The sequence below is a fragment of the Haemorhous mexicanus genome, chromosome 14 (genome assembly GCF_027477595.1).
Source record: "Haemorhous mexicanus isolate bHaeMex1 chromosome 14, bHaeMex1.pri, whole genome shotgun sequence".
Taxonomy (NCBI): Eukaryota; Metazoa; Chordata; class Aves; order Passeriformes; family Fringillidae; genus Haemorhous; species Haemorhous mexicanus.
This window is the reverse complement of record NC_082354.1, coordinates 13,699,873-13,724,706: the sequence shown is the minus strand read 5'-3', so window position 1 is coordinate 13,724,706 and position 24,834 is coordinate 13,699,873. Positions and strand designations below refer to the sequence as shown.

The window sequence follows — 24,834 nt, the reverse complement described above, 5'->3', positions numbered from 1 at the left end:
CCGCCTGAGCCGCGCTCCACTGCACGGAGGAATGCGGTAACAGGATTTAAAGGAAACGTACAGAACTAACGAGGATTAAGGCTAATTGTCCTACGAGGGGCGGCAGGATGTGGCCGTGTAGGGAGCGGCTCTGTTCTGTGAGGGGGGAAGGCTGGGAGTTAGGAGGGCCTCAGGTAGGTTTTGGTTGGTTTAGTTGCTGCATGGTGGAATTGGAAAATAGGTGGATTGGAAATGGAAATAAAAAAGTTGACTTCTCCCTTAAAAACTTTAAGGCTGTTGGAGCAAGTATTTCTGGAGTTGGTGGGAAGCATCCTCCCAAAGGCTGGTTCTGGCCGTGCCTCGTTGTTTTTGCTGGCTCTGCTCAGCTCTTGCTCTGTGCACGGAGCTGATGTCCCCTGAGTGTCCCCCTGGGGCTGGCAGGAGGCTCCTGCTGAAGGCCTCTGCATGCTACCAGTTTGTTTTGAATGCTGTTGGAGGTGTTTAGAGGACCATGCCTCCCCTCGTAGGTCAGGCTGGTTATCAGGTCTTGCAGAAAGGCCATGGGTATCTCCAAGCTTGAATAAGGGGGGATTGAAGAAGCAAAAGCCCTCAGGCTTGGTCCTTAGCAAGCCACAGTGTGTGAAATGCTGTCTGGAGCAAACCATCCATCATCAAGTGGTACTAGAGGGCAGGCAGACCAGAAGGAGTTATTCACATTGTATTTCTGTGCTTTGGGGAAGATCTGTCCCTGCCTGGAAGAAAGTGAAGTTTGCATATGTCCCAGCCAGAGATGGAGAGATGATGCCCTTCAAGGCTGCAGGACCCTCTGGGCAAACCCCTGTTTATCTGCTTTGTGCCAAGGGAGGGGATCAGAGTGGGGTCTGCTGGACAGGGTCTGGGGGCAGCAGGGGCCTGTGATTCTCAGCAGGTGTGGTTGGACAAGTTGCCCAAGCAAACTCGTTCTGCCTTGGGTTTTAGCTGTTCCTGATTGAAGCAGTTCAAAGCTCAGTTTTCTGTCCCGTGCAGAGGTGCCGTTGGTGACACTGGGGGTGTGCAGAGACAGGGGAGGTGCCTGATTTCCCAACTGTTAGATTACAGTTGGTCTTTGCCACTCCTGAACCCTTAAACATTGTCATCTTTTTGTTTATATTTCCAGTTACCACAAGTACTAAGTCCTGACTCCAAAAGTCCCAAGCAGGCAATACTCTTGCAAATGGAGAAAATAGGTTTTTTCTCCAAAGGGAGGAAAAAATACCCGTCTCTGGGGTACTGCCACTCTCAAAGCAGCCCTGCCACCTCCTCCTTGACTGTCACGCACACACACATAGACACACACACACACACTGCTTCAAGATATGCTTTCTTCCTGGCAGAAGCAACAAACTTGAATTTTTAGTTGATGCCTCTTATCAGAGCTCTCCTTTTTCACTGGGTGGTCAGTGTTCTCCACTTGCTTTAAAGCTGTGCTGCTGTTGGCCTTTTGTTTATCTTACTGGAGAGAATACTCCTGTGGAGATGGTCGCGTGCCAGGAAGGAAGGGATGTAAAACAGCATTGAGGTCCTGCTAACAGTGGTGACACATCCACCAAGGGCAGCAGAGTTAGAATCCTATGCTCACATCCTGAAAATGATGCAGAGCTGCTGGCACCCTCTGATCAGAGTAGGGCAAACCAGGCTGGCACATCTGGAGCTGTACTTCCCCCAGTGCTCCTGAGTGCATGGTGTTAGAACCACCCCAAACCCTTACTTCAACTACACACTTCCAGGTGATGCACTCTGTGCAGCAGCCTCCCTACATCTGTCACCAGACACTAAATAACATACCCCATTTTCCAACGTGAATTATTTCCCATTCTAAAGGTTTATGCAACCAGAGTCAGCTTTCCTTTCTTCCCTCCTCAGAGCATTAGTAACTCTGCTGGGATCTCACCCCTGAAAGGCACCAGAAGAGTGAGCATGCCCCATATTCCCTAACTCAGGTCCTCACCATGATGGTCAACAGCCAGCACCACTCTCCACCCAGGCATGGGGCTTCAGCCCTTTCAGAGTGACAGAAGATCTTGGTCCTGGATTCTACCATCATGGATTCTCATCCCCACCTGAACCTTTTTTTCCAACCACCCAAGATTTTTTAAGCAAGGAGACGTCTTCACCCTGTAGTCAGCTCCCAAAGCTGACTGGAAGTACCACAGTTTAGCACCATGTGCCAGCATGCACCACATTTAACATCCCACCCAATTAGCAACCGTTTTATATAAATGGTTTATTTGCCTTATTAATGTTAAAGCCACTTGTTTTCCCTGCACTTCCACTTAGGTTATTAATCAATGTGCATTTCAGTTTTTTGCTGATTACTCTAATGGCACAAAAAAATTCCCCAGACTCACAGAGAAAGCTTATAATACTGAAATGATTTTTTTTTTTTTTTTAATCTTGTCAAGCAGTCAAAATACACTCTTTGATACCCAAACCAAAGCCCTTTCACCTACGCTTAACAACAGTGAACTATTTTCAGTTGAGCTTTACTGCATCTGTTAACTCAGCTGCTAATCCATCTTGCAGGCACGGGAATGGCAGTGCACACAATACCTCAGTGACATACCTCCCTTCAACACAACAAATAATCCTAATTATTTCCATAGCGCGTACCTACAGTTACTTAAAATATCGTATACAACCGAGGTCTGTCTGGCTTCTATTTTTCCATTTTGCTTTGTTGACAGCTTTGGGTTCCCAAATTTACTGCTAAGAGGGTCAGGGAGTGGAGAGAACAAGAGAGATTTATATCCATGTGTGTACATTAAGCCAAATGCACATTAAGAAACTTAATTTTCTACTGGAAAGAGCAACTTAGGACACAAAGAGGGCTCTTGCATCCACCCACCCAGGTCCAAATAACCACTGCAAAGCTCATCCTGGACCTGATGACAGAGGCAGTCCCTGAAGGACCAAGTCTGGGTAAATGCTGTCTGCTGAGGTCAACCAGAGTGATTTTGGAACATCCCTCCTAGGCAGGGATAGACCAGGAGAGCCGTTCCCACACTCCTAACCCAGCTCTTCAGCCCCAAACAAAAGACAAAGATCTGTTTCTGCTCTCCACAGCAGCCCAGAGAAGCATCATTGGTCAACTGAGATCCCCTCCTGCCCAGCTCTCAAATTGAGGTTGGGGCAGTGGGAGAGGTTCATGTGGAAGACCCCAAGGACCAAACCCAAAAACTCTCTACAGCACATCTGGGCTGGTGACTTTGCTCTTTGCAGGAGATGTCTAAGCAAGGAGGATGCAGGATCTTGCCTTCAGTGAGGTTTATAGAGTTCATTAGGAGCTGAAACCCTGCTCACCTGAGGAAAAATACCATCCCTGCTTCATTTCCACAGCACAGCCAACAATTTCCTACCCGACAGGGTGGCCTGAATACTGCAAGGTTTTACACCCTGGAAAAATATGCCATGATAGAGCCTGCTTTCATTCCAGCAAACAGGATATTGAGTCAATTAGTGGCATACCAAACACTAACCAGACAGATGAAGATAATACATTTCTGCAAACATCAAAAGAGAGAGAAACCACACAAAGACCTGAATATACAAATAAGGTGAGGGGGAAAAAAGAATATTAGAATATTACATAATTAAACTTATTATTTAAGCAAATCTGAAAAGGAAATAACTCTGGCTGACTAGAGGATTCTCCCTGGCTCTAGCTAAGACCAAAACCTTCAATGGAAACCAAGAGTTGTTACTTAATTAAAAAAACAAAACCAAAACCATACCTCCATGGTATCTCTGAGTGAGAACTTAGGAAATGCAAATTCTCTTTATTATCACTAAATTCTTTAGGCATGAAATAGTTCTCATAGCATGTCTGCCTACACACATTAAGTGAGTGGTGTTATACAAGGGACAAGGTATGCTGAAAATTATTGTTATTTTTTTTCTCACTTCTATGGTGAGGAGGTTGGATACAGATAATAGATCAACCCCCCTCCAGGATGACTGAGCCCCTCTACCATCTACCAAAGAACATGTAAAAAGCCCAGTACCTGCAGTCAGTAACTCTAACCTTTACCTAAGGGTAAAAGTCACAGGAAAAAGAAGTTGCATACAGCCAGCAGACTTCAAAATTCAACAGAGATTGGTCAGCAGATTATACTGGGGTAATCCAAAAAACCTCACCAAGTATAATTTCATGCAATTAAAGGGGGAAAAAGGGGTGGAGGAGAAGAGAATCCATTTCGAACAGCAAACACACAGAATTACTGAAGTCTCAGGCACAAGGAACAGCAAATAGAAGAGATCTGGCTAGGAGACAGTCACTTTTGTTGTGAGACTTTGCTTTTTTTTTTCCCTCGAATCCCCCACTAAGAAGGCAAAACAAAGCCAGAAAACCTGCTTGTTTGTATTTATTTTTCCCCTCAAGCTTTCGGCTATTTGCAAAAAAAAGCAGCCTCTGACCAAAACTGATTCCATCACAACCAATGTCATTTAAATTGGAATATTTTTCCTTCTAAACATTTTCCCCCTCTACTTTTGGCCCCTCTCCCTCTGCATGCCTCAGACCCTCCACCAAGCACCTCCAGGGATGCTCACACCAGTGCTGGGTGGCACCACACGTGGGCAGGCAGGAAAAAAGCAGGAATATGCCACTGGCAACCACTTTTCCAGTAATTTTTTCCTTTTCAAACACAGCTGATTCCTGTGTCAATGCACAAAAACACATTTCAGAGCTACACAGTAGGCTCTTGTTGAGAGGCACCCAGGCTCACCTATTTGTGCTAGCACCAGCAGACTGGTCATCCACTGGCAAGTCCTAGATCTGGCAGTGGATGACCCTGGTGATTCTGAGGATCATCCTTTATGTGGAAAAATAACCCTAAAAATTATAAAAGCAACTCAGAAAGATGTAAGACATCCATGGTTTTGTGGAGGCACTTCGTGAGACAGATCTCCTCAGCCAAGAGCTGCACTACCATGGGAAGCCACTGTTCTCCCAGCTGGTGGCAAGGCAATCACATTTCAAGGCAAGCAGCACTGTCCCAAGGCACTGGAACTGTGGCTTTATGGCCAAACCCCCCTGAACATCCATCCCCCCCTTTCCAATATTATCAGCTATGCAGGGGCTCAACAGAAGTGAAGCTTTCCTGCTTGCACAAGCAAAACCATGACACAAAGCAGAGCTACCATTTCCATGAGTTCCACAGCAGTAAGAGCACTAAAGGCATGCAAACTGGCGGCTGTGACCCAAGCAAAAATTTTTTTTAAAAACCCCAAAACCTAAAGATGTTTTTAATTCCTCAAATAAGAAACAAAGCTCGTGGAATTCAGCCACAATTTCCTGTTTTCGACTTAAAATAAAATTTAAAAAAATATCTCAGGCTTTATACAAACAATAACATAATCTATAAATTGGAACACAAGAGACATGTTAATTAACTTCCAGAGAGATTAATTCTCTATTGCAGGATTCAAAAATAGGAACTGTGGAACCTGCTGCAATTCTGAGACCAGCTTTACACAGAAGGGGAAAAAAGAAAACAAGAAAGAAAGAAACAAACCCAAACAAAAACACAAGACCAACTGCAAACAACTATATTAAAGGGCAGTGTATGAATAAATACACAGATATCTGGGAAGCAGCAGAGCGATGTTTTCCACTTGTAAGGACACGCTCCTTCACCCTGCCTTGAGTAGTTTTGGGCAGGGAGAAGAGTAAGCTGGATGCAGGGGCTCACCAGAGAGCCAGGACCTGCCAGGGCCACCCACAAGTCTTAAAGTGGCATGGACAAGGAGGACTGCTTTTACTCCCCTTGCTTTGATAGCAAAAGCTATGTGAGTTCCTTGTCCCACGCAGCTGCCAATGGCAGGACTCTCTTCCCTACAGCGCAGGCAGCTTGGATTTTGGAGCAGAGCACCAGCTCCTTATCTCCCCTCTCCTGGCCCTCTGCATGCCACTAGCCACCCCCACCACAGCACCCACTGATCCCAGGAGACTCATTCAGGTAGGGAGCAAAAGTGAGCCCAAGCTCTGCACTATTGTGTTTGCTGGGAAAGTCCTGATGAAGGCAGCAATAATGCATCTGACTCCGTGTTCTCAGAGGGCTAATTTATTATTTTGTGATACTGTATTATATTAAAGAATACTATACTATACTAAAAAATACAGAAAGGATACTTACTAAATGCTAAAAAGATAATAATGAAAACTCGTGACTCTGGAAAGAGTCTAAACACAGCTTGGCCATGATTGGCCAAAGAGTGAAAACTCACCAGAATCCAATGAAACAATCACCTCTGGGTAAACAATCTCCAAACACATACCACATGAGCAAAACAGAGGAGAAGCAAATGAGATAAGAATTGTTTTCCTTTTCTCGGAGGCTTCTCAGCTTCCCAGGAGAAAAATCCTGGGCAAACGGATTTTTTCAGAGAATGCCACATGGCACCAAGGAGAAGCACACAGCTTAGTGTAATTTCACCAGGAAATATTTAAATGCCAAGACTGTGCATTTTGGTAGTGCTCTTCATTAGCAGGTATCTAACAACAGTGTGAGCAGTGTTTATGCTGGGGCTGTGCTGACATCCTGTAGGGATTATGGCAGCACCAGTGAAGATGGACAGGAGTTCATGGTCCATTCCCAGAGGTGCTGAGCATCCCCAGATCATTTTGTAGCCAGGAAAGCTGGGCATTTTTGGTATTTTGGGTAAGCTGAAGGTGATTGGATTGAGTAGACAGTTCGGTAGCTGTGTCTGTCTCGATGACTCTGCTGGAGTCAATCACAAGCTCATGCTTTTCTTTCTTCTTCTTGCCCCTTGCTAATGCAGGGCTGGAGCAGTGGAGCTGTGCTCAGGGGTGATGCTAGTGTTTCTTGTCATCTTTGTTGGGGGTTTTGTAAAGCCTCGGTAGCATGTCAATTATATATGATGGGTGGAAGCCTAATATTCTGTGATAATTAGAAGGCAAGTCTAGTGTGAAATTGGATTAGGGTCCAGCATTACAGTCCGAGATTCCTTTGGTAGTTGGTTCAGAGGAAGTCATAAAACTCCTTTAAAGATGACACAGGCCCATGTGTGCTAGAGGGGAGGGGCAGAGCACAAGGCTGAAATGCTGGCCCAGCTCTCAGGTTCTCAGCAGTGTTTGCCTCCTGCTCCTTCACCAACCAGCCTTACCCCAGCCTGATTTCTCACATGGGAGCAAAGTCCAGCAGTAATGTCTCAGACCATAAACCACTTCTTTCTTGTTTGCTAGGCTCCAGTGAGGGGCTGGGCTGTGTGGGGAGCCTTTTAAAGAAATATCCACTCCTCACCTCCAACTCCTGAAGCTCCTGAAGCTTTAGCTAGTTTTGCAGTTAGTGTCCTTAAGTATAAACTTGGTCGAGGTGAAGAGAAGCAGGCTGGGAAGGCATGCTAGACATCCAGAAAGAGCATTTTGAAAAGGTCTTAGAAAATTTTTTGATTAAGAGAACTGCTTTTCAGTATCATGTAGCCCCTGAGTTTGCACTGCTCACTTACTCATTTGATGAAAACTTGTTTTTCAACACATTGCAAACTAGTTACTTGATTTGTAAGAAACTCTGTGTGCCTGGAGTCTGCTAAATGTAATGTTTCTGTAATAGCTTAAATCATAAGTTTGCAAGATTACCTTTCTAAGCACATTTGCTTGGATGTACAGATGGTAATGTCATGTACCATCATATTTGTCTTTAAACAACCACCTCCATTCCCCAGAGCTGTGCTGTTAACCAGCCAAGGAGCAAGTATCTTCCATAATTTTTGGTCCTTCATTTCTCTCTCTGTACTTGTATATATCATAAAATAAGACGTCTTGATGCAACAGGCCATGAGAAAGATCTGCTGCAAATCCACGTCAAGCTGTGGTGATGGTGTGCATATGCAGTAGATATTTGGAGTCAGTCTCTGCTACTTGAGCCCTTTTTGCCATGCAGCCCCTGATGTGATGATTGCACACCCTGCCAAACAATTCAATAAAAAACCTAACTTGAAAGGGGGCTGTGGCAGAGTTATGTTTTTGCTGTGCTCACATGGTGATGAATTACAAAAGCTGCCGAGGCTTTCACACTCAACAGCAGATGAAGAGTTGCCTTGTATGGGCATTATTTGATGAGTTTTTACTTGGGAAATAATTATTGCCGAATGTGTCCTTGACAGTGAGCGCACACCATGAGCATTCTCTACATAATATACATAAACATTAGATCTCTGCTAAGGATGACTAAATACACATATTTTTCACTCATTTTCCTTAGAGGAGTTCACTGCCAGTTTGACAAAGGGTGTTGGCTTTGATCTTGGCTCCAGGTCGGTGTTTGTGTGTTCATAAGTGGTCCGTGCTCACATGGAGCTCTGCAGCCTTCGTCCCTTCCATTCCCCTGGCTGCAGCACCATGGTGTTTGAAAGCTGTTTGATGATGTCCTGCATCGGGGTCTGTCTGCATGGGATGAGTCCCGTGGATGGATCCTGAATGGATCAGCTCTGCTAGCAGATTTAACAGGCTAGACATGAGATTTCGTGCCAGTGTTGTTTGGATGTATTCTTAGGGATGTGGTTATGCTAAGGACAAACCTCTGTGTGGGAAAACTGGGGTCCTCAGTGACTTTCCAGTGGCATCTCCTACTGTGGCATAAGAAAACTGCAAGAAAAGCAGCCCACAGACTTAAACTTTCTGGCTTCTAAATGCTGGGTAGCAGAGTGCATCCTCCTATGATTAGCACTGAGTAGTCAGAGCTCTTCAGCTCCAGACAGAGCTAATTCTTGATCATGAGCCAAGACCACATAGTGCTGACATGACTGAGAAATATCTTCCATAATTAGATTGCTTGGTCATTCATTTTTGAATGTCTGAGTTACATTTTGGAGCATTATTTCTTAATGATCAACCAAATGGGATCTGTGCAAGCTTGATTTACTGTTAGTAGTGCTCTTGCTTGGCTTTGCACGTGTGTCCTGGGGAGGCACTGTCAAATCTGGGACAAAGGGGATTAGAGGAAATTATTTTGCTTTGTAACATTAGGTTGATGGTAACTAGTTCAACAATGTTAATAGATTTGCAATGGATACCTGTATCTGAGAAATACAGGGCCTTTTAAAATAATAACTAAGTTGGAGAAGTTGTTAAAACCACTGTGTTAGGGATCACGGGGCATCTGTGGACAGCTTCAGAAGTGTCTGTGAAGTGTGATTAGGAAAAGAAATCCCACTATCAGTAGGTCTGAATTAGCTTTGCTGCTATTCATGATTTATGTTGTGTCAGAGTCCTTAGTCCTGTATCGGAATTGGAGCAGAGATTCAAGGTGAAATAAAGCAGTGATGCTGGGGCACTTTCTCATTTTGATGCTTGCTGGTAAGGTGGGTTCAGAGAGGAGTGCCCAGGCATGTTCTAGAATGGATTTAGTGGGCAGGATGTGAAAATCTGGGTGCACCCCTTCTTTTTTAAATTACTTAAGAAGCTACCTGGAGGTGCCTCTCTTGGAGCTGTGTATTTGCTGCTGGAGGTACTCCTCTGAGATAGAAAGAAGTAGTCTGGGAAAAAATTATAGATCTGTAAGGAGTTAGTGACATTTTTCTGCATTTTCCAAAAGCTGTGCTTAAGCAGCGCTGCTTCCCGTAGCAGACTTTGAGCTTTCCATAATTGAAGAGCAGTGGATGGTCTTGTGCAATAAATTAGCTGTGTCAGAGTTATCTGCTGGTCAAGGTCTCTCTGTAATGCCACAGAAAACAAACAAACCCTGTAGCGCAACAGGGAAATAGATTTTAGGAGGAGAGGTTCTTAGGAACTATATATGTAGAGAGAGAGATAAAAATATTTGTGTCGCTTTTTAAGATGGCCCTGCAGTGTCTGTAAGGAGAGATGCTGACCTTTCTGGCTAGGAAGTCATGTGCAGTGATACAAAGGTTCACTACCTGGGCAAAAGGCATTCTTGAGAAATCTTGCACAAGGCAGGCAGAGCATCAGCCTGTTGTGTTAACCATGGGCAGGCTTTGAACTGTGCAAAACCTGCTTTTGTTTCTCTAAACCCAGTTTTGATGCTCTAGCAGGTAGGATGGATGGCTCTTCTTTAAATGTGTGGTGCACTGCCTGTCAGAAAGATGTTATTTTCTGCATGGGGGCTGACAAGTCCTTAGTAGCTCTGACAGTGAGTCTCTGAACCTCCACGGTGGTTGGAGGTCCTTGGTGACTTCCAGGGTGGGAGCAGGCAGGGAAGAGCTTTCCCTTCTCCATCTGTTTCCTCAGAATGAAGGATAAGGTCTGGCAGCAGGGTGTGAAATGGGAGAGAAGGCAGCAGCTTACATGTTGGCTGTGTCTTTTAAAATACCATCTTACTTGGAAACATGAGTTTCTCATCCTGACTGCTTGTTTTGATCGTATCTTCTGTGTTGACAGAGATTTGCACAATTTGCCCAAGTTTGAACCATTTCAGCATCAGCCCACCTGCTTTGTGTTGGTGCTGCATTGTGTGGCCTGTCAGAGGGCTGGAGCTGAGGACTGCCGTGACAAGGGTTTATCTTGGCCCACAAAACTTGACAATGTCATTTTATGGGTGGTGCTGGAAGGGGACAGCTTCATCCCACATTGCTGGAAGGCCTCAAAAGCAAATTATATGGGTCCAGATCCTATGTCCAGATTGTCTGAGAGATTTTGAAGTGGAGCTGTTGCAGATACTGAAACACTTGGTGATGATTCCTCTGACCAAGTGATGACCAGATGACTCTTAGGAAAGAATTATCTTAAGGAAAAAAAATCTGTTTGAAGTCTCCAAAAACAAACCCCCTATTTCCTCCAGGACGATGACAGAAAACTGCAGAATTAGGAGTGAGGAAATATGAAGCATTTTCATGAGCCATTGCATGAAGCAAGTATAATTTAGTGTCAGTGACAACTGTGCTTCTGAGAGAGACTACTTCTCCTCTGATAATTGGACTGGGGAGGGGTGAAGAAAAAAGCACTTATCTGGACAAAAAGGGCCATTGCTGCTGATGTTGTATATTAACTGAATGAACTGTGGAAGTATTCAAAATACTCAGCAAAAACTTCATGCAAGTTGCCATATACAATATATCTATATACAGGTCAATTTTCTGGTTCTTCAAATTATACTGTACAGAATGAATATCTCTTTATTCTGTTTATTAACTGAATAATAAACAGAAACACTTTTTAATGTTCTCTCAGAAACACAAGGTTTTTACAAGTGTTGCTATAAAGTTTCTCTAAGTAATCAGGTTTTGATGTGCTTGGCCCAGCGCTCGCAGCGGGGGGATCTCCTGTGAAGTAAATGGTGCTGCAAATTTTCACACACCCTGCCTCATGAGACCTCTTTTCTCTGGCATAGAGAGGCCTTTTAACTTGGGATATTTTCTTCTCTGCTTTTCAGGTGACCACTTGAAAGTCTGCTCACAAGGCTACACATGCTGCTCCCAAGAAATGGAGGAGAAGTACAGTCAGCAGAGTAAACACGACTTCAGAAACGCCGTCATAGAGCTTAGCAATCACCTACAAAACATGTTTAGTTCCCGATACAAGAAGTTTGATGGTAAGTGTAGAGACCTTGAACTTGCTCTCCTCGGGATAAAAATGTGAAAAATCTCCATCCTGTTGTTTCTGTACAGTTTTTCTGCTCTGTCTCCCCTTTTGCTGGGAAAGTTCATGACTCGGCTCAGAGGGCAGAGCATGCCTTGTTTTGCAATCCTGTGAGAGAGAAGTATTTGCTGATTATGGCTGCTTGTTTCCCAAAGAGAGAGATCTTTCTGATTAATCTTTTGAAAAGCCATTTTGCTCTAATGTAAGATTACAGTTGGTTTTGTTGGTACATCCCCGCTTTGCATGTAATTGTAACATGCACGTCTTGCAGCCCCAATCCACAAAAATGCTGCTCTTTCCCAGCATGTTGTGAGCCCACAGGATTTGTACCCATCTCACTTTTAGCCTTTGGGGCTAAGCAGAGCAGCAGATAAACACCATGGTTTTGTGTGGAGGCCGAGGGTTCAAGTGTGATGCAGGGTCAGAACCATAATGAACAAGTCTCGGCTGCGTTCCCATCGCTGGGGTGATGCTAACTGCTGACAGATAAGCAAATGACTGGTCTTGGTATTGCCCTTGGGTCCACATGTCTCCTGTCAGACTGGCTCTCCATAGGGCATGCCTGGCTCATGGGTGCTGCAGGAGAAGCTCCCTTTGGAGATAGCTGGCACACAGCCAGCACTGCCCACCTTGTGGCCAGGTGCTTTTCCCTTGAGAGCACCTCTGCAAACAGCTGCAGTCAATGCCTGGACACTGGGCACAGCACCTGGCTGAGGTCCCAGGGCATTTCTTAGTTTGCTTCTGAGCTCTTGGTTGGTTCCTGTGGGGCTTTGTAGGTGCCTCAGTGCTCCTACAAAGGAGCCCCCTCCTACACTGCAGCCCCCTGTTGCCTGAGCATCTGGGGAGGAGGAGCAGGATGTCAGGCTGCTGCTTGGCTTGTCCTTGTTGGCTGGGAAAGTGAGGTGACAGCCAGCTGCATATGGAACTATCTGACAACTCAAGTGGACTGGGTTGCTCACGTTGTTTTGCTTGTACATCACCATCACACTCTGTGGTAAAGGAGAGTTCCCCTATGCAGCTCCTCTGGACATTTGTTCCCTTGTTTGGTCATTGGTTCAACGTGAGTTTTCTATGAATATCCCAAAGTCTATGCCTTGAACCTCCCAGCAACCTCCTCTGCACTACTACAGGAGGTAGCAGCCTCTTACTTTCAAAAGGGGTTGGCACTAGGGTGAGAGAAAAAAATCCCTGGGTATGAAATTGCAGTGAGTCAAAGTAGAATTATGCAATCATCTTGATAGCATCTAAATCTGCTGGCTAAATATTTCCCTCTTAACCTCTGTTGTCTCTACCTGCTGCTACACCAAAGGGGTGATAGAGGAGAACCAAAGTGTCTAGACTTGCAAGCTTATTAAATGCAGAACAAGACACTTAATGAAATCCAGCCCATAGATAAGCCTGTTCAAAGAGACCAGAGGAGCAGCATCTGCTTCACCTTAAATGAACGACGAGGCTTTTTGAAATGCTGCATTGGAAACAAAGAGCATGCACGGGTCACTGCATTAGCATCCCTGACGTGGAGCAGACATCCTGAGAGGTGCATCTGCCCCTTTGTGGGGGGAGGGATGGCTACAGGGGGACATTAAGCCAAGCTGAGATGGATGCCTGTCAAAGTATAAGGCTTCAAAATAGTTGAGCTTTGGAAGGGAGCCTGCACAAGCTATTCTGTCTGTGCTCTGTGGTTCTCCTGTCAGTCCCTCAGAGCATATTCCATGCTGGTCTCACTCTCACTTTAGCCTGGGAAGTCCTTGACTGGCAAGTCTGGAAGGGGATGGTGTTGTTCAGCTGTTCCTGAAATCTGGGTTTGGTGTGCCTGGCCTGTCCCTCAAGGGTGTGTCTGCTTCATCTGAAACTAATGAAGGAGAATTGGCAACCTCCTCAGCCTGTCCCAAAGCCTAATGACTCTGTCTTTGAGCGCTAATATCAGAAGTAAATCTTCATTTGCTGCAGACAAAGCTGATTTAGGGATTTTTTTAATCTTACCTGGGGTGGAAGTAGAGATGAACTGATTACCACCCTCCATCATTTACCTCTTGGGAGGCTTTTAATCATAAGTGCCTCTCTCCCTCCAGCCCAGTCACCTGGAGGCTGAAGGCACACCTTCCTCCTGGTTTCTGGAGCAGGTTGAGGAGTCTCCTCACTGAGGTCCTTAGGCTCTTCTGTTAAAATGTTGGAGTTCCATGGCCTAGACTGCTGTGTTTTGTTTATTTAAGAGCCTACTGTTGAATGTTTGGCTGCTTGTGGGATGGCATTTCCTTCCTTTGGTGTTGGTGCTTGGTCATCAGATCAGCTGTGGTCAGTTGTGTCTTGCACATTTGAGTTCCTCTTGCCCAGCATGATTCATCCCACACTTTTTGATCTAATGTACCCAAACTACAGGAAGGAGAGGCAATCAAGACCTGTATATTTGTCCTGATCCTTAGGGATGAGACTGGAAAAGGACACAATCCCTTCCAGGGCTGCTCTTATGCATGGACCCAAGCTCTGATTTTACTATTTGCAGCTCTTCAGGGCTTCTTTATCACTTGTAGCAAAATCCATTCAAATGGAAATAAAACTGGCAAAAATGAGCTGTACACCTTCCTTAGTTTAACATGAAATCCTCTGTGCTACAGCTGTGCGGAGTGACTGAGTAGGCAGCAAGAGTTATTACAGAGACCAAATTCACTTCAAATGGAGTGGACACTTCTCTTGTGGGGTGACACATCCCCAGGCTGCGATCGGCCGCTCCAGGATGCAGCCCAAACAGCAAACCCTGTCCTCCAGCCCTTTGGAAATCTTTGTTGTGGGTTCTCTGGCTGCTGATCTCCCAGCCTTGACATTCAGGTCTGGGAAGAGAGGCAAACCTGTCCTGCCTCCGTTATGTGCTTGACCTTTGCAGCAGTTGCTGCTGCAGAAGGACAGTCCAAGTGGCGGCACATCCTTTGGATGGAGGCTGGGATGCCCTGTGGCTTCTGGAGTGTTTGCTTCAGCTGTTGCTGGAGCACTGTGTGCTGTTGGAACTGTTGCCAGAATTGCTCTGATCTGACACCAAAGCCGTACAGAAATGGATTATCTCCTCTTTAATCAGGAGCATGGAACAATCTGCTGATTATCCACCCCCAAAGGGCTGACCAGGAGTCATTTCAGCTCCCAGTGCATAATGTGACGGCATCAGATCTTCCTGTGCGTATTTGGTTTGCAGGCACTGGGAGAACTTGTGAGCTTAGGAGTCCTATATCTTACATATCCTGTCTAAATATTTGCTTACAGTACAGGTATGTATGCCCCTGGAGGTCTCTCCTGTTGTAATTTAAACTGCTAGCCTGATGCCAGCGTAGCAGTAGGAGATGTATTTTCAGCAGCAAGGGAAGTGCTTTTTTGTTAAAATAAAAAATACTTTTTGAGTTGTTGGATTCACCTTTGCTAAATTATTTTAGAGGTGAAGATTTGCTGGTTAATCTCAGATATGTTTATGAGCTTCACTGAGAAATTAGTGGGTAAAATTTTCTGGCCATGTTAGTGTCTCTCTCTGTGACAGCGGCATTCATGAGAAAGCTGTAACTGACTGTGGTGCCACAGAAGCAGCTATAGCAGTCAGGGATTTAAACACCCTCTCCTTTTTTTAAAATAAAATCTCTTGTGCCGTGTCTTATCTTCACAACTTAGTGCCCTCCCCTTCACTCTCTTGGGGATTAAAAACATTATTAGAATTAATAGTGACATTAAGACTGCATAAATGCTCAGTTCCATGTATTAAATTTGAACCTTCACCTCTTTTGCCCTTTGAGGCTGAAGTTTTCCACGCCACAGGGTCTGTGCTAGCCAACAGTGCTTTGGGGAAGCTGCTCAGCTGTTTTGAGGAATTGGAGCCAGGACAGGACATAGCCCATAACTCTTCTGCAGTGTTTCCGCTGTTCCATTGCTTCCTAGATAAGATGTTCTTACTTTTCACTTTTTAAAGACACATCCTGAATCTCTTGGAAGATGTAACTGTTGTGCCAAGCCCTTTTCTGGGAGGAAAAAACAGAGGGGCTGCTGAGTCCCACGAGCTCCTTGTTTCTCCTGCCCCTGTATTTCACAAGCACTTCTGCAGCTGCACTTTAACCGAGTTGTGTCCCTTTCTTTTGTGCACTCCAGACTTAGGCAAGGCAGCAAACTTCTGCAGCCCTCATTGTACAGGAGGGAAGTGTGTGAGGGGTCTGTCTCTGGGCTGGACTGGCAGTAGGTTTGGTGTTCCCAATGCCCAGATGACAGAAGGAGGTGTATCAAATGGTACAGCCCGCGCCAGCATCTGGGAAGTGATTAAATGCTAAGAGTTCAATTTCTGATCCAATCTCTCTGGATTTTCCATTAGCATTTAAGATAAAACAAATACAGAAGTGTAAAAGGAGACTCTTTAGGGACAATAACTGGAAAAAAACCAAATCCAAGGAGAAAGAGCTGGCCAGGGGTCCCCAAGTCCATGGTGCACACAACCCCTCTGCTCTACAGGGAGAGGGCAGAGGGGCTGGAGAGGGATTCCTGTTTGTGGGCTCCTGTTTGTATTGAGCAGGGTAGCTACAGGTACAAAGTGTGATCATGATGAGTGTCTTTGAAGCACCCCAAGGTGCCCTTGACCCAAGTGTGAGCCCTGTGTAACTCCCAGGTACATTAATTTCTTCCAATAACTGGCATGTGGCTGAATCCAAGAGACTGGTCAGAAGAACATTGGCCAAATAGCTTCCAAGCTCTGCTGAAACTGGAGGAAAAAAGCCTGTAATTAATTTCAGAATTTAGTTTTTGTTGTTCAGATAACCCTTTGCTTCCAGCTGCTATCTCCAGGTACTAGTTATTAGGGAGGTGTGCTGGTGCAGTGGGATGCATAGCTGGGATGTATTAATAACTGGGAAGGACACAGAGGGGACAAGAGAAAGCTTTTGGTGGTCTCCTTTCTGCTGCTTCAGGCAGTGTGGAGGCAAACAGTGAAAGATGAGCCCCACAGGTGCTCAGCCTGCTGCCCCTATAGTTAGAATTTGGCAGCCCATCGGGGTGCTCTGCCTTACCAAAATAACTGCCCTTTGGGGACCTTCATCTCACATTAACTCTTTTACTGGAAACTGCCTCTGGGAGCAGAGACCTGGGCCCTTGTCCTGCTCCTTTGGCAGGGTCCCCCCATGCCTGTGGCACCCAGGACCATGGGGTCAGTGCTGGCTGCCAGCACGTTCATATCTGCAGGAGGCAGCTCCAGGTGTGTTGGCACAGCTGGAGCACTGAGTGGTGGATGTCTGCTGTGCCAGAGCTGCATGGAGTTTGAGCTTCTGAATAAACCTGTGTGATGGGAAGAGCTGTCCCCTTGCCACTCACTTCAGGTGAATGCACTGATAATAGGGTGGTTTGGTCTCTGCTGCCACTCACGGTGAGGTGAAGGTGCAGCCTTGTTCTGCTCTTCCCAGAAATGGATGGCACCAAACCTCACACTAGCCAGGGCAGAAAATGCTGGGAAGATTTACCTCAAAGAAGCTGTTGTGGAGAGACAATCCTTTGGACTTGGTTTCAGATTGCTGCTTCCCAAGGATAGGGAGGGAGTCACTGAGGAGAAGCTGGAGGGGGCAACCACCAACACACTTCCTTTAGAAAATCCCACTTGTGGGCTTTTTGTTTGTGCTTTCCCACTCAGTGCAACAGCAGTGAAACAAATTGTCTGCTGTCTGTGCCTTGGAAGTTTGTTTATCCTTTGTTTTTGTTCAACTGGCTCCTCTCCATCTGGAGGTTTTTAAGGAGGTACATACACCACCATGATTTTTAGTCTTGTTCATTGAGAAGGGTGGTGCTTGTCTGACAGTGGTGAGAACCAGACCTCTCTTTTGGGAGGCTTGGAAAGATCCTAAGGTCAAGTTCAAGTTACCACAGAAGTAGGAAATCTTGTGGGGTGAAAGAGGTTCCTGCCCTGTTGGTTAGGAGAGGAAAAAAAATATACTACATCTTGTAACTTAGCAAAGACTTCAGCAAGGGGCAAAAGCAGTTGGTATATGGGCTTGGGGGGATGAAACACTTGATGTGATCTCAGATCAAAGCAGTTGTGCTCTTGAGGTGACAGGTAAACTGCTCTCATCCCTTTGGCTTTTTTTCCCAAAAGCAAAGATGCAGGCAGCAGGCTTTGTACATGGCTACAGGAAATGTGCCTGGTGCTCTCTGGTTACTAATTGCTGTCAACCAGTCAATGAGCTATTGTTTGTCTGTTTAAAATTAACTCTCTCTTCCTCCTTCCTGCACAAAGCAGCCACCGAGCCTGTGTGCATAGCCCTGGTAGCTGTTGCCCTGGATGCCCAATTTGGTGGTGGTGGTTTGGCTTGGGGGTGTGATTACCCACTGGTGCAGGGCTGGAGTTATTTTATTAGTGTTTAATGTACTGTAGTGTCTTAGTGTCCAGCCACTCACATGCTGGCTGAACAAATAAGAGGCAGCCCCAGCTGGAAGAGCTCTCTGTGCAAGTGTAATGAGATGAGGGTAACTGAGGTAATGGGAACAAGAAAGACATTCCCACTGTTCAGTAGTGCAGGCCCTCCTCACACTGACAGCAGTAAGAAGGGAGGCTTGGGAAAACATGTACCTGTGAAATACCTTAGTGAGTGTCCCAGAAAGTTCCTTTGCATTGGGAGGGTGTGGGAGGCAGCCCGAAGGAGCTCACTTGCAGGTGAAGTTTGGGCTAGGATCTTGGTGTATTGGTACCAAATGGATGTGGGGCAAAGGCTGAAGCACCTGAGACATCACAGGTGTGGCTGAAGAGATTGAGGAATGGGTGCAGTGAAAATTAAGTGTCGGGGGAGTAGAGGGAAGAGCAAATGATGGAGAAAGAAGAAGCAGCTGCAGAGAGGTGCCTTGAGGAAGAGTGGTTGCAAGGAGGGGGATGGAAGTGCTGGGAATGATGGACCTGCTGCTTGGGGAGGAGGCAACATGGAAGCAGGGGGAGAAAACTCAGCATAGCTGACCAAAAATGGGTTGTGTGAGCAGTGACAGTCCCTGAAACGAGGAATGAAGAGGCTACAAAGTCTGGGGTCATCCTGCATGGATGGGGCAGAGCAGGATGGACTAAGAGGGGACCCAAGGGCATTTCTCACTGTTTTCCTAGTTCATGGGATGACTGGTACATACAGCAGGATGCAAGGTGCTGCTGTTTGTTTCTTGGATCACAGACAGCCATCTCCACACTGTCCTCCTTCATTGCTCCTTAATCTCTAGTAAGTTCAGTGTCAGTGTGATGGTGCTACCCAGTGCTGTGTGTTGTCTTCTGCCCTGCTCTTCTGGGCTCCACTAGTCCCACAGTGCTCCAGAAACCAGAACTTAGAGATACCTTGTTTTTTGGTGGTTTGGGGTTTTTTTAACCTGTGAGACTGTGACCTAGTTGTTTATGTTGTCTTGATTTTCACTAATCAAGCAAAGTTCAGGGAGATGTGGTTCCTCCCAGCTCTGTGGTGTTCACGTGTTGTGGCTGTTGCTGTGACACTGGCAAGATTTAAGCCTGTACTTTTTCAAGCCCTATGAAAGAGTCCTTCCCATGTCAATAAGTGCTAACACATGTTTGAAAACAGGACAGATAAACAGCTTGTGGATCTGCCCTGCCCTTCTGAGTTCATATTCAATAAATGTGTTAACACTGTGTGTTCATCAGTTTCTCAACACTTCCGGAAAAAGGTTGTTAAGCTAGGATTTGTTTTTCCCTGCTGGAAATTACAAATGCTGTATATGCAGTAAGGAAGTGAAGGCATATTAAAAATAATGGAGCACATTCAGAAAAAAATAATTGCTTTTCTCCCTTTGGACTAGGTGGCATGGCTGTGGATGGCTTTAGCCTCCAGGTGAAGAGAGCTGAGAAACATTTGTCTCTTTTCTCCTAAATTCCATTTATCTGTCTCGATTGACTTTTGCTTTAGACAGTAGGAGCAGCTGCAGGGTAGACTTTGCATCTGCACCTCTGGAAAACCCAGGGACGGAGCCAGCCTGTCCACAGCACAGCCCATGGGGCTGTGCCTTGGGCAGGAGCATTTGTCTGGGAATCCAGCTTGCTGTTGTGGACATTTTATGAGTAAACCTTTAAAGGAGAAAAGATAATTAATCTCTTTGTGGCAGTGTTCTCTTGTACACATTAGAAAGCATAATTGTCTATACAGACAAGCAAATTAAAGGTTTTGCTAAGACAGACGGTCCTTAATTAATCATAATCTGGACAATATATTAAGAGTATGCTCAGAATGCTGGGTGGCAAATTATCTGAAACTAATTAATTGTGCCCATAAAAATTCAGCATGTTCCACATGCATGCTTGAACCTGGTTTTATTTGTTTTTTAAGGTGGTTGAGTAATTGCACGTCTACCTGGGATCTGTTTGTGTAGTTGATTTGCAAACCTCAAACAGAACAAGACCAATTGAAAACTCAGCTCTTAACTTAAGGAAACCTGGTGCATGGGAAATGAAGCATGTCTGGTGGCTTTTGGGAGCAGACAGGTTTTTGGGAGCAGAAAGGCAGCCCTGGTGTCCTTTTGGAAGGGCCCCATCACACCTGAACATGGCCAACAGATGGATGTCTGTAGCAAGCACATTGGCTCAACAGCCTTGCTGAACTCTTGGATAAGACTTGACTTTTTTTTGCAGGTTTCCTTTGTTCTATAGAACGTGGAGGTTTTAGGTGCTGAGCCCTGGGTCACTGATGATTTGACTCTTTGCAGTGGCTACAAGAGCAGTAAGTGTGGTGCTGAGGAGCACTGTGCCTCTGTGTGTGAAAGTATTCTCTGAAATAAATGTGTTTTGCTCCTGAAGATAAAGAAATTGAAAGCACAGCTTTGCACTCCTGCCATGGTCAGCTCTGGATTCAGCCCTGAGGACTCTGCCTGGGGCAGGGCTGGGGAGGCTGAGGACACCAGGGCTGGGGTCCTGACACAGGGCAGCTGGTGGCAGGAGGCAGCTCAGACCAGGCAGTTTTTTCTGCTTTTTCCTTTGTTGCCAGCACATGTATGGAAGTGCCAAACCTGTCTGTGGGTGAAGGGGAATGTGCCCCTTTGATGTGTTCATCTCATTTCCAGGAGCTGCCTTTGATTTAGGTAGGACTGTGCCCTGCAGCACTAGATCTCCTCAGCAAAAGCCCTCTTGTATGAAAATCCCACTCTTGAAATATCTGAAAATGTTAGCATAAGGAATAGGAAAACACTGCATCCCTTCTTACTTTTTAAAAAAAACCAAAACAAACAAACAAAAAAAAATTCAGGTGACACCTATGAATCCAAGATCAAAAATAGATTGGGTCTGAAAGTCAAAATAAGTAGATGTGTTGTCTGGAGGTGGGATTTACTCTGTCTCACAGTGGGTGGAGTGAGTGGAGTGTGTTTCTTCAATTAGCTCATGTATGTGCAATTTGGAAGCAAGATTGTTTTGAATTATTCTGGCAGTGGAATCTGATGTCATGTGGAAGCACCTTGGGGAGATGCAGTGCTCTCCTGCACTGGGTTACTGGCAGGGCTGCTCTGCCCTCAAGCTGCACAGAGGTAATACATCTTATTATCTGAAAAAAAGGAAATTGCCAAGTAACTATGGTTATGTTTCTCAATGTGCTCTTTTAAAGAAGGATTTGTTCAAAAGCAGAGACTTTTTTCCGCAGGATTTTTATTGCAGAGATGGCACATATGTCACATCCTGACTTTCTTACCATTTCTTGACAACTCTAGGCTTTCACCAAGTGATGGGCATTGAAATTCTACCCTGAAATTTGAAAATGTTAAAAGAATAAACAGAACCCAGAGTTGTAGATTGCCTGAGTGCAGATTACTGCCTTTTCTGCCCCTTAAAGTTAATTGCATTGGAAATGTCATCTTCCTTTGAGCATCAAAGCCTGTAGCAAGGAGAGGATTCATTCTGTGATACAGACAAATTTTAAAATTGTTTCTTGACATTAAGAAAGGTTTTGTGGCTCTGGTCCCACAGTGCTGGTTCCCTCAGCCTGGAGCTCATCCTCCTGAGCATCACCTTGAGTGAGAAGGTGACTTTGCATCAGCAGGACTTGGCTGAGGTGTGTTGAAGCATGGCCTTGCGCCTCAGTCAAGTTGGACCAGAGCTGGCTGTGCCATGGTATCCCAAAGCCATGTCTGTGGTTCATCCTGTCTGTGCAAGCCAGCCTTCTCTGCAGGCTCTGCTCTTAGTCAGGAGAGCCAGGGAAGCCTTGGAGCCACGTGCTGCTCTGGCAGGTCAGTTTGTGAAACCCTTCCCAACCGTGTGTGTGCCTGTTTGTCGACAAGAGGGGCCAGCCCTTGCCCAGGGAGTTTAAACAAGATAATTGGGGGGAAGAGAGAGCCTGCCATCCCTCCAGATAGCAGTGTCTGAGGGAGCACTGGCCAAGTATGATTTGTCGTCTGTGAAAAATGTTTGCATTTGACAGCTTTTCACAGGAAGCCTGTCAGAGTGATAATTTAATGAGTACAGATTGCTTGCAACACAGCTGTAAAACGTGCTTTTACAGTGCTGTAAAATAAGCAACTGAGGCCTTTGTGTGTTTGCTTTGTTTGAGAACAAGTCAACTTCTAATACAAATGAAAGGTGGTCATTTATTTTACCCCGCAAACAGTCAAGACGTGAGAGAGGAACCTGCCATTTTTCTTCTTGTGGTGGCAAGGTTAATGCTGGGTTATGTTGGTGTTTGCTAATCAGCTCATTTCTGTGAAGGGGAGAATTAGTATCTAATTAGATATAGCGAGGTACTAGTCAGATTAGCATTTAACTCATAAAAAGGACTTTCAGCCTTTTTTCTTTTCCTTGCAGGCATCTATGCCCATAGTTTGCACAGAGAAAAGATTAATGTTCCTTGTGGCGCCCAAGCTGATTTCTTGATGTGGAGATAGAAACTGAGGATGCAGACTTACACTGTGCCAATAGCTGCACTAAAATGCATCTACAGATATAATTTAATTGCTGCTGCTGACCAGGTTGAGAGTGCTGTGTATTTCATGGAGGAAGATGCCGTGCACATCCCACTGCTGGGTCCATCCCTGCTTGCTGGTGTTGAGTGGCCCTTCATCCCCAGTGCCATGCTTGACATCACCCTTCCCCTCCATCCAACCCCAGCTCCACCCCAGCAGCCTCGAGGTGCCCAGCAGTGGCACCCAGTGGCCAAGCCACAGGCCCTGGTCACCAGGGCATCCTGTCTGGCATGTTCAGGGGTACAGGCATGTGCTGGCAGGGGTGGGTGCTGACTCCAGGCTGCAGACACAGCCTCCTCTGCCCTCCTTCCCTTCTTCTTTGGGAAGTGGCACTTGAGAAGGGCAGTTTTCTGTCCATGAAAATGGTGGTTGAAGCTTGAGCCAGAGACAGCAGCGCTGTGCACGCATGCTGCCTCCTTCAGCAGTGCTGCATTGGGCTTTTGGAAGTGTCTGGTTGTGGTGGGAAGTTTTTGTTTCCTTTATTTACCTTCCTTTTGGGCAAGGAAAAGCTGCTGGCTGGAAGGCTGCAGGTGTGCAGGTATTTGCTGCTAATTAGATTGCAGAATTTTCTTCATGATAATTAATGAACATACCTGCTTCTAGCCCACATGAAAAATTGCTAAGAGATGAAGAGCTCTAAAGCCTGGATACAGTTTATGCAACTTCCACTTTGGAGTGTAACCAATAAAATTAGTTTGGTCAGGAGAATAAATTGGTTATGGTAATATGGATGTATTACTTAAGATAACTTTCTTGGCTTAAAACATTGCTTTGGGTTCTTTAGACTGATGGTTGGAGCTATCTGGTGGATTTGCCATCAATATAATTTTAAAAATCTAATTATTTTTTAAGAGTTTGCTGATGCGTCTATCAGGTTTTGTGCCTGGTACAGAAGTATTTAAATAAACAACTTATTTGGTGTTACTAAAAGGTCTGAGCAAAGGAAGGAAGTGAGCCTTCAAAATGATTAAGTGAATTAGAAATTAATATACACCAAGCTAATCTCTATAGTATAAACTCAGCAGAAAAAAATCTTCCTGGAGAGGAAATGCCAGTCATGGGAACGAAAGTGGAGGTTCCTGCTGATATTGGACAGAGGACGTGTTGGGTGTTTGAAATCAATCTCCTCTTCCCTGGATCATTTCTCTTGTGCTCCTAAGAGGCTGCATTATATACAGCCATGTCAGGCGTTGAACCCCATGACTTTGTTCATCAGGAACTCATGGAATGTTTCAGTTTTTCCAGAAAATGTTTTCTGTGTTAGGCTTTGTTTGTACTGGAGCACTTTGAAGACGAAAATCTGAACTTCAGCATACTTTTAATGTCTTTTAACAAGGTTTAAATTCACACTGGGCCAAAATATTTCCCCCTCCCCTCTTATAACAACTTCTAGCTCTAAGCATTGCTCCTTTGAGGATTTAGAAAACCACAGAGGCATGTTTTATTAAAAAATATTTATTGAATATGAGTCACAGAAAAGCAGAGGTCAGAATCCTCAGTTGCTGGTGGCATGCATAAAAATAATCTGCTTCCTCACCCTGCTGCTCCTGCTCCCCGGGGTGCTGGTGCTCCCTGTGGGGCTGGAGCAAACAGGCATGGGAGGCTTTGTCCCTGTGGCACCTACCTTGCTCTCCTTAGCTGCCCCCAAAGCCATAGAGCAGGGAGTTTTCTTCCCAAATGGCCCAAATGCTTTTGGCCTGCTGGACCCCTCAATTTTATTTTATTTATTTTTTTATTTAATTTTTTAAAATTTATTTTATTTTATTTTAATCTCATCTATGCCAGATCTCCAAGGCAAAGGCTTTGTGGCAGGGTAGTTTGTGCTTAGACCCACGTGTCAAGGTTGTGGTGATGAATTCTTGGAGGATGTGTTCTTTAAACTGCTTCTGCAGCGGTATCAGCATTGGGTCAACCTGTTTTCAGTGTTGGGGACACATGTGGCACTGCCAGGACATGGCAGCATCCACTCTGGGCTGTCAAGTGCTCCCAGAGAGTGAACCAAAGTGGGGATTTGCTTTTAGAAAATGATAAAGATCACAAACTCTATCTGTCCTTTGTCATTTGAAAAATCTCTTGGTATTGTGCCAAGTGTTTAGCCCTTAGATTTTAAGCAAATTCTGGTATATTTGTGGGTGTTTTTTCACTGCCACAAATATCTGAAGCCCCTTTTGTGATCAGGACCAACTGGGTAAGTGGTCAGGCCTTGCCCTGAGAGATGAAGAACTTGCGGGATGGGAGAAAGAGCCTGCCGGTAGATTTTTTAAATTTGTTTTTAAATATATTAAGTTTTTTTCATTTTTGAGTCTGGTTTGTGATAATCTTGGAAAATGAATTTTCAA

At 45.3% G+C, this 24,834-nt stretch overlaps 1 protein-coding gene across 1 annotated transcript in view; it reads left to right on the top strand.

Annotated features, from left to right (window-relative positions):
* Positions 1 to 24,834, top strand: part of GPC4 (glypican 4) — a 68,473-nt gene that overhangs the window by 19,398 nt on the left and 24,241 nt on the right. Inside the window, exon 2 of the mRNA XM_059858966.1 lies at positions 11,367 to 11,525. Within this exon, the coding sequence (XP_059714949.1) occupies positions 11,367 to 11,525 (159 nt within the window). The remainder of the gene's footprint in view (positions 1 to 11,366; positions 11,526 to 24,834) is intronic.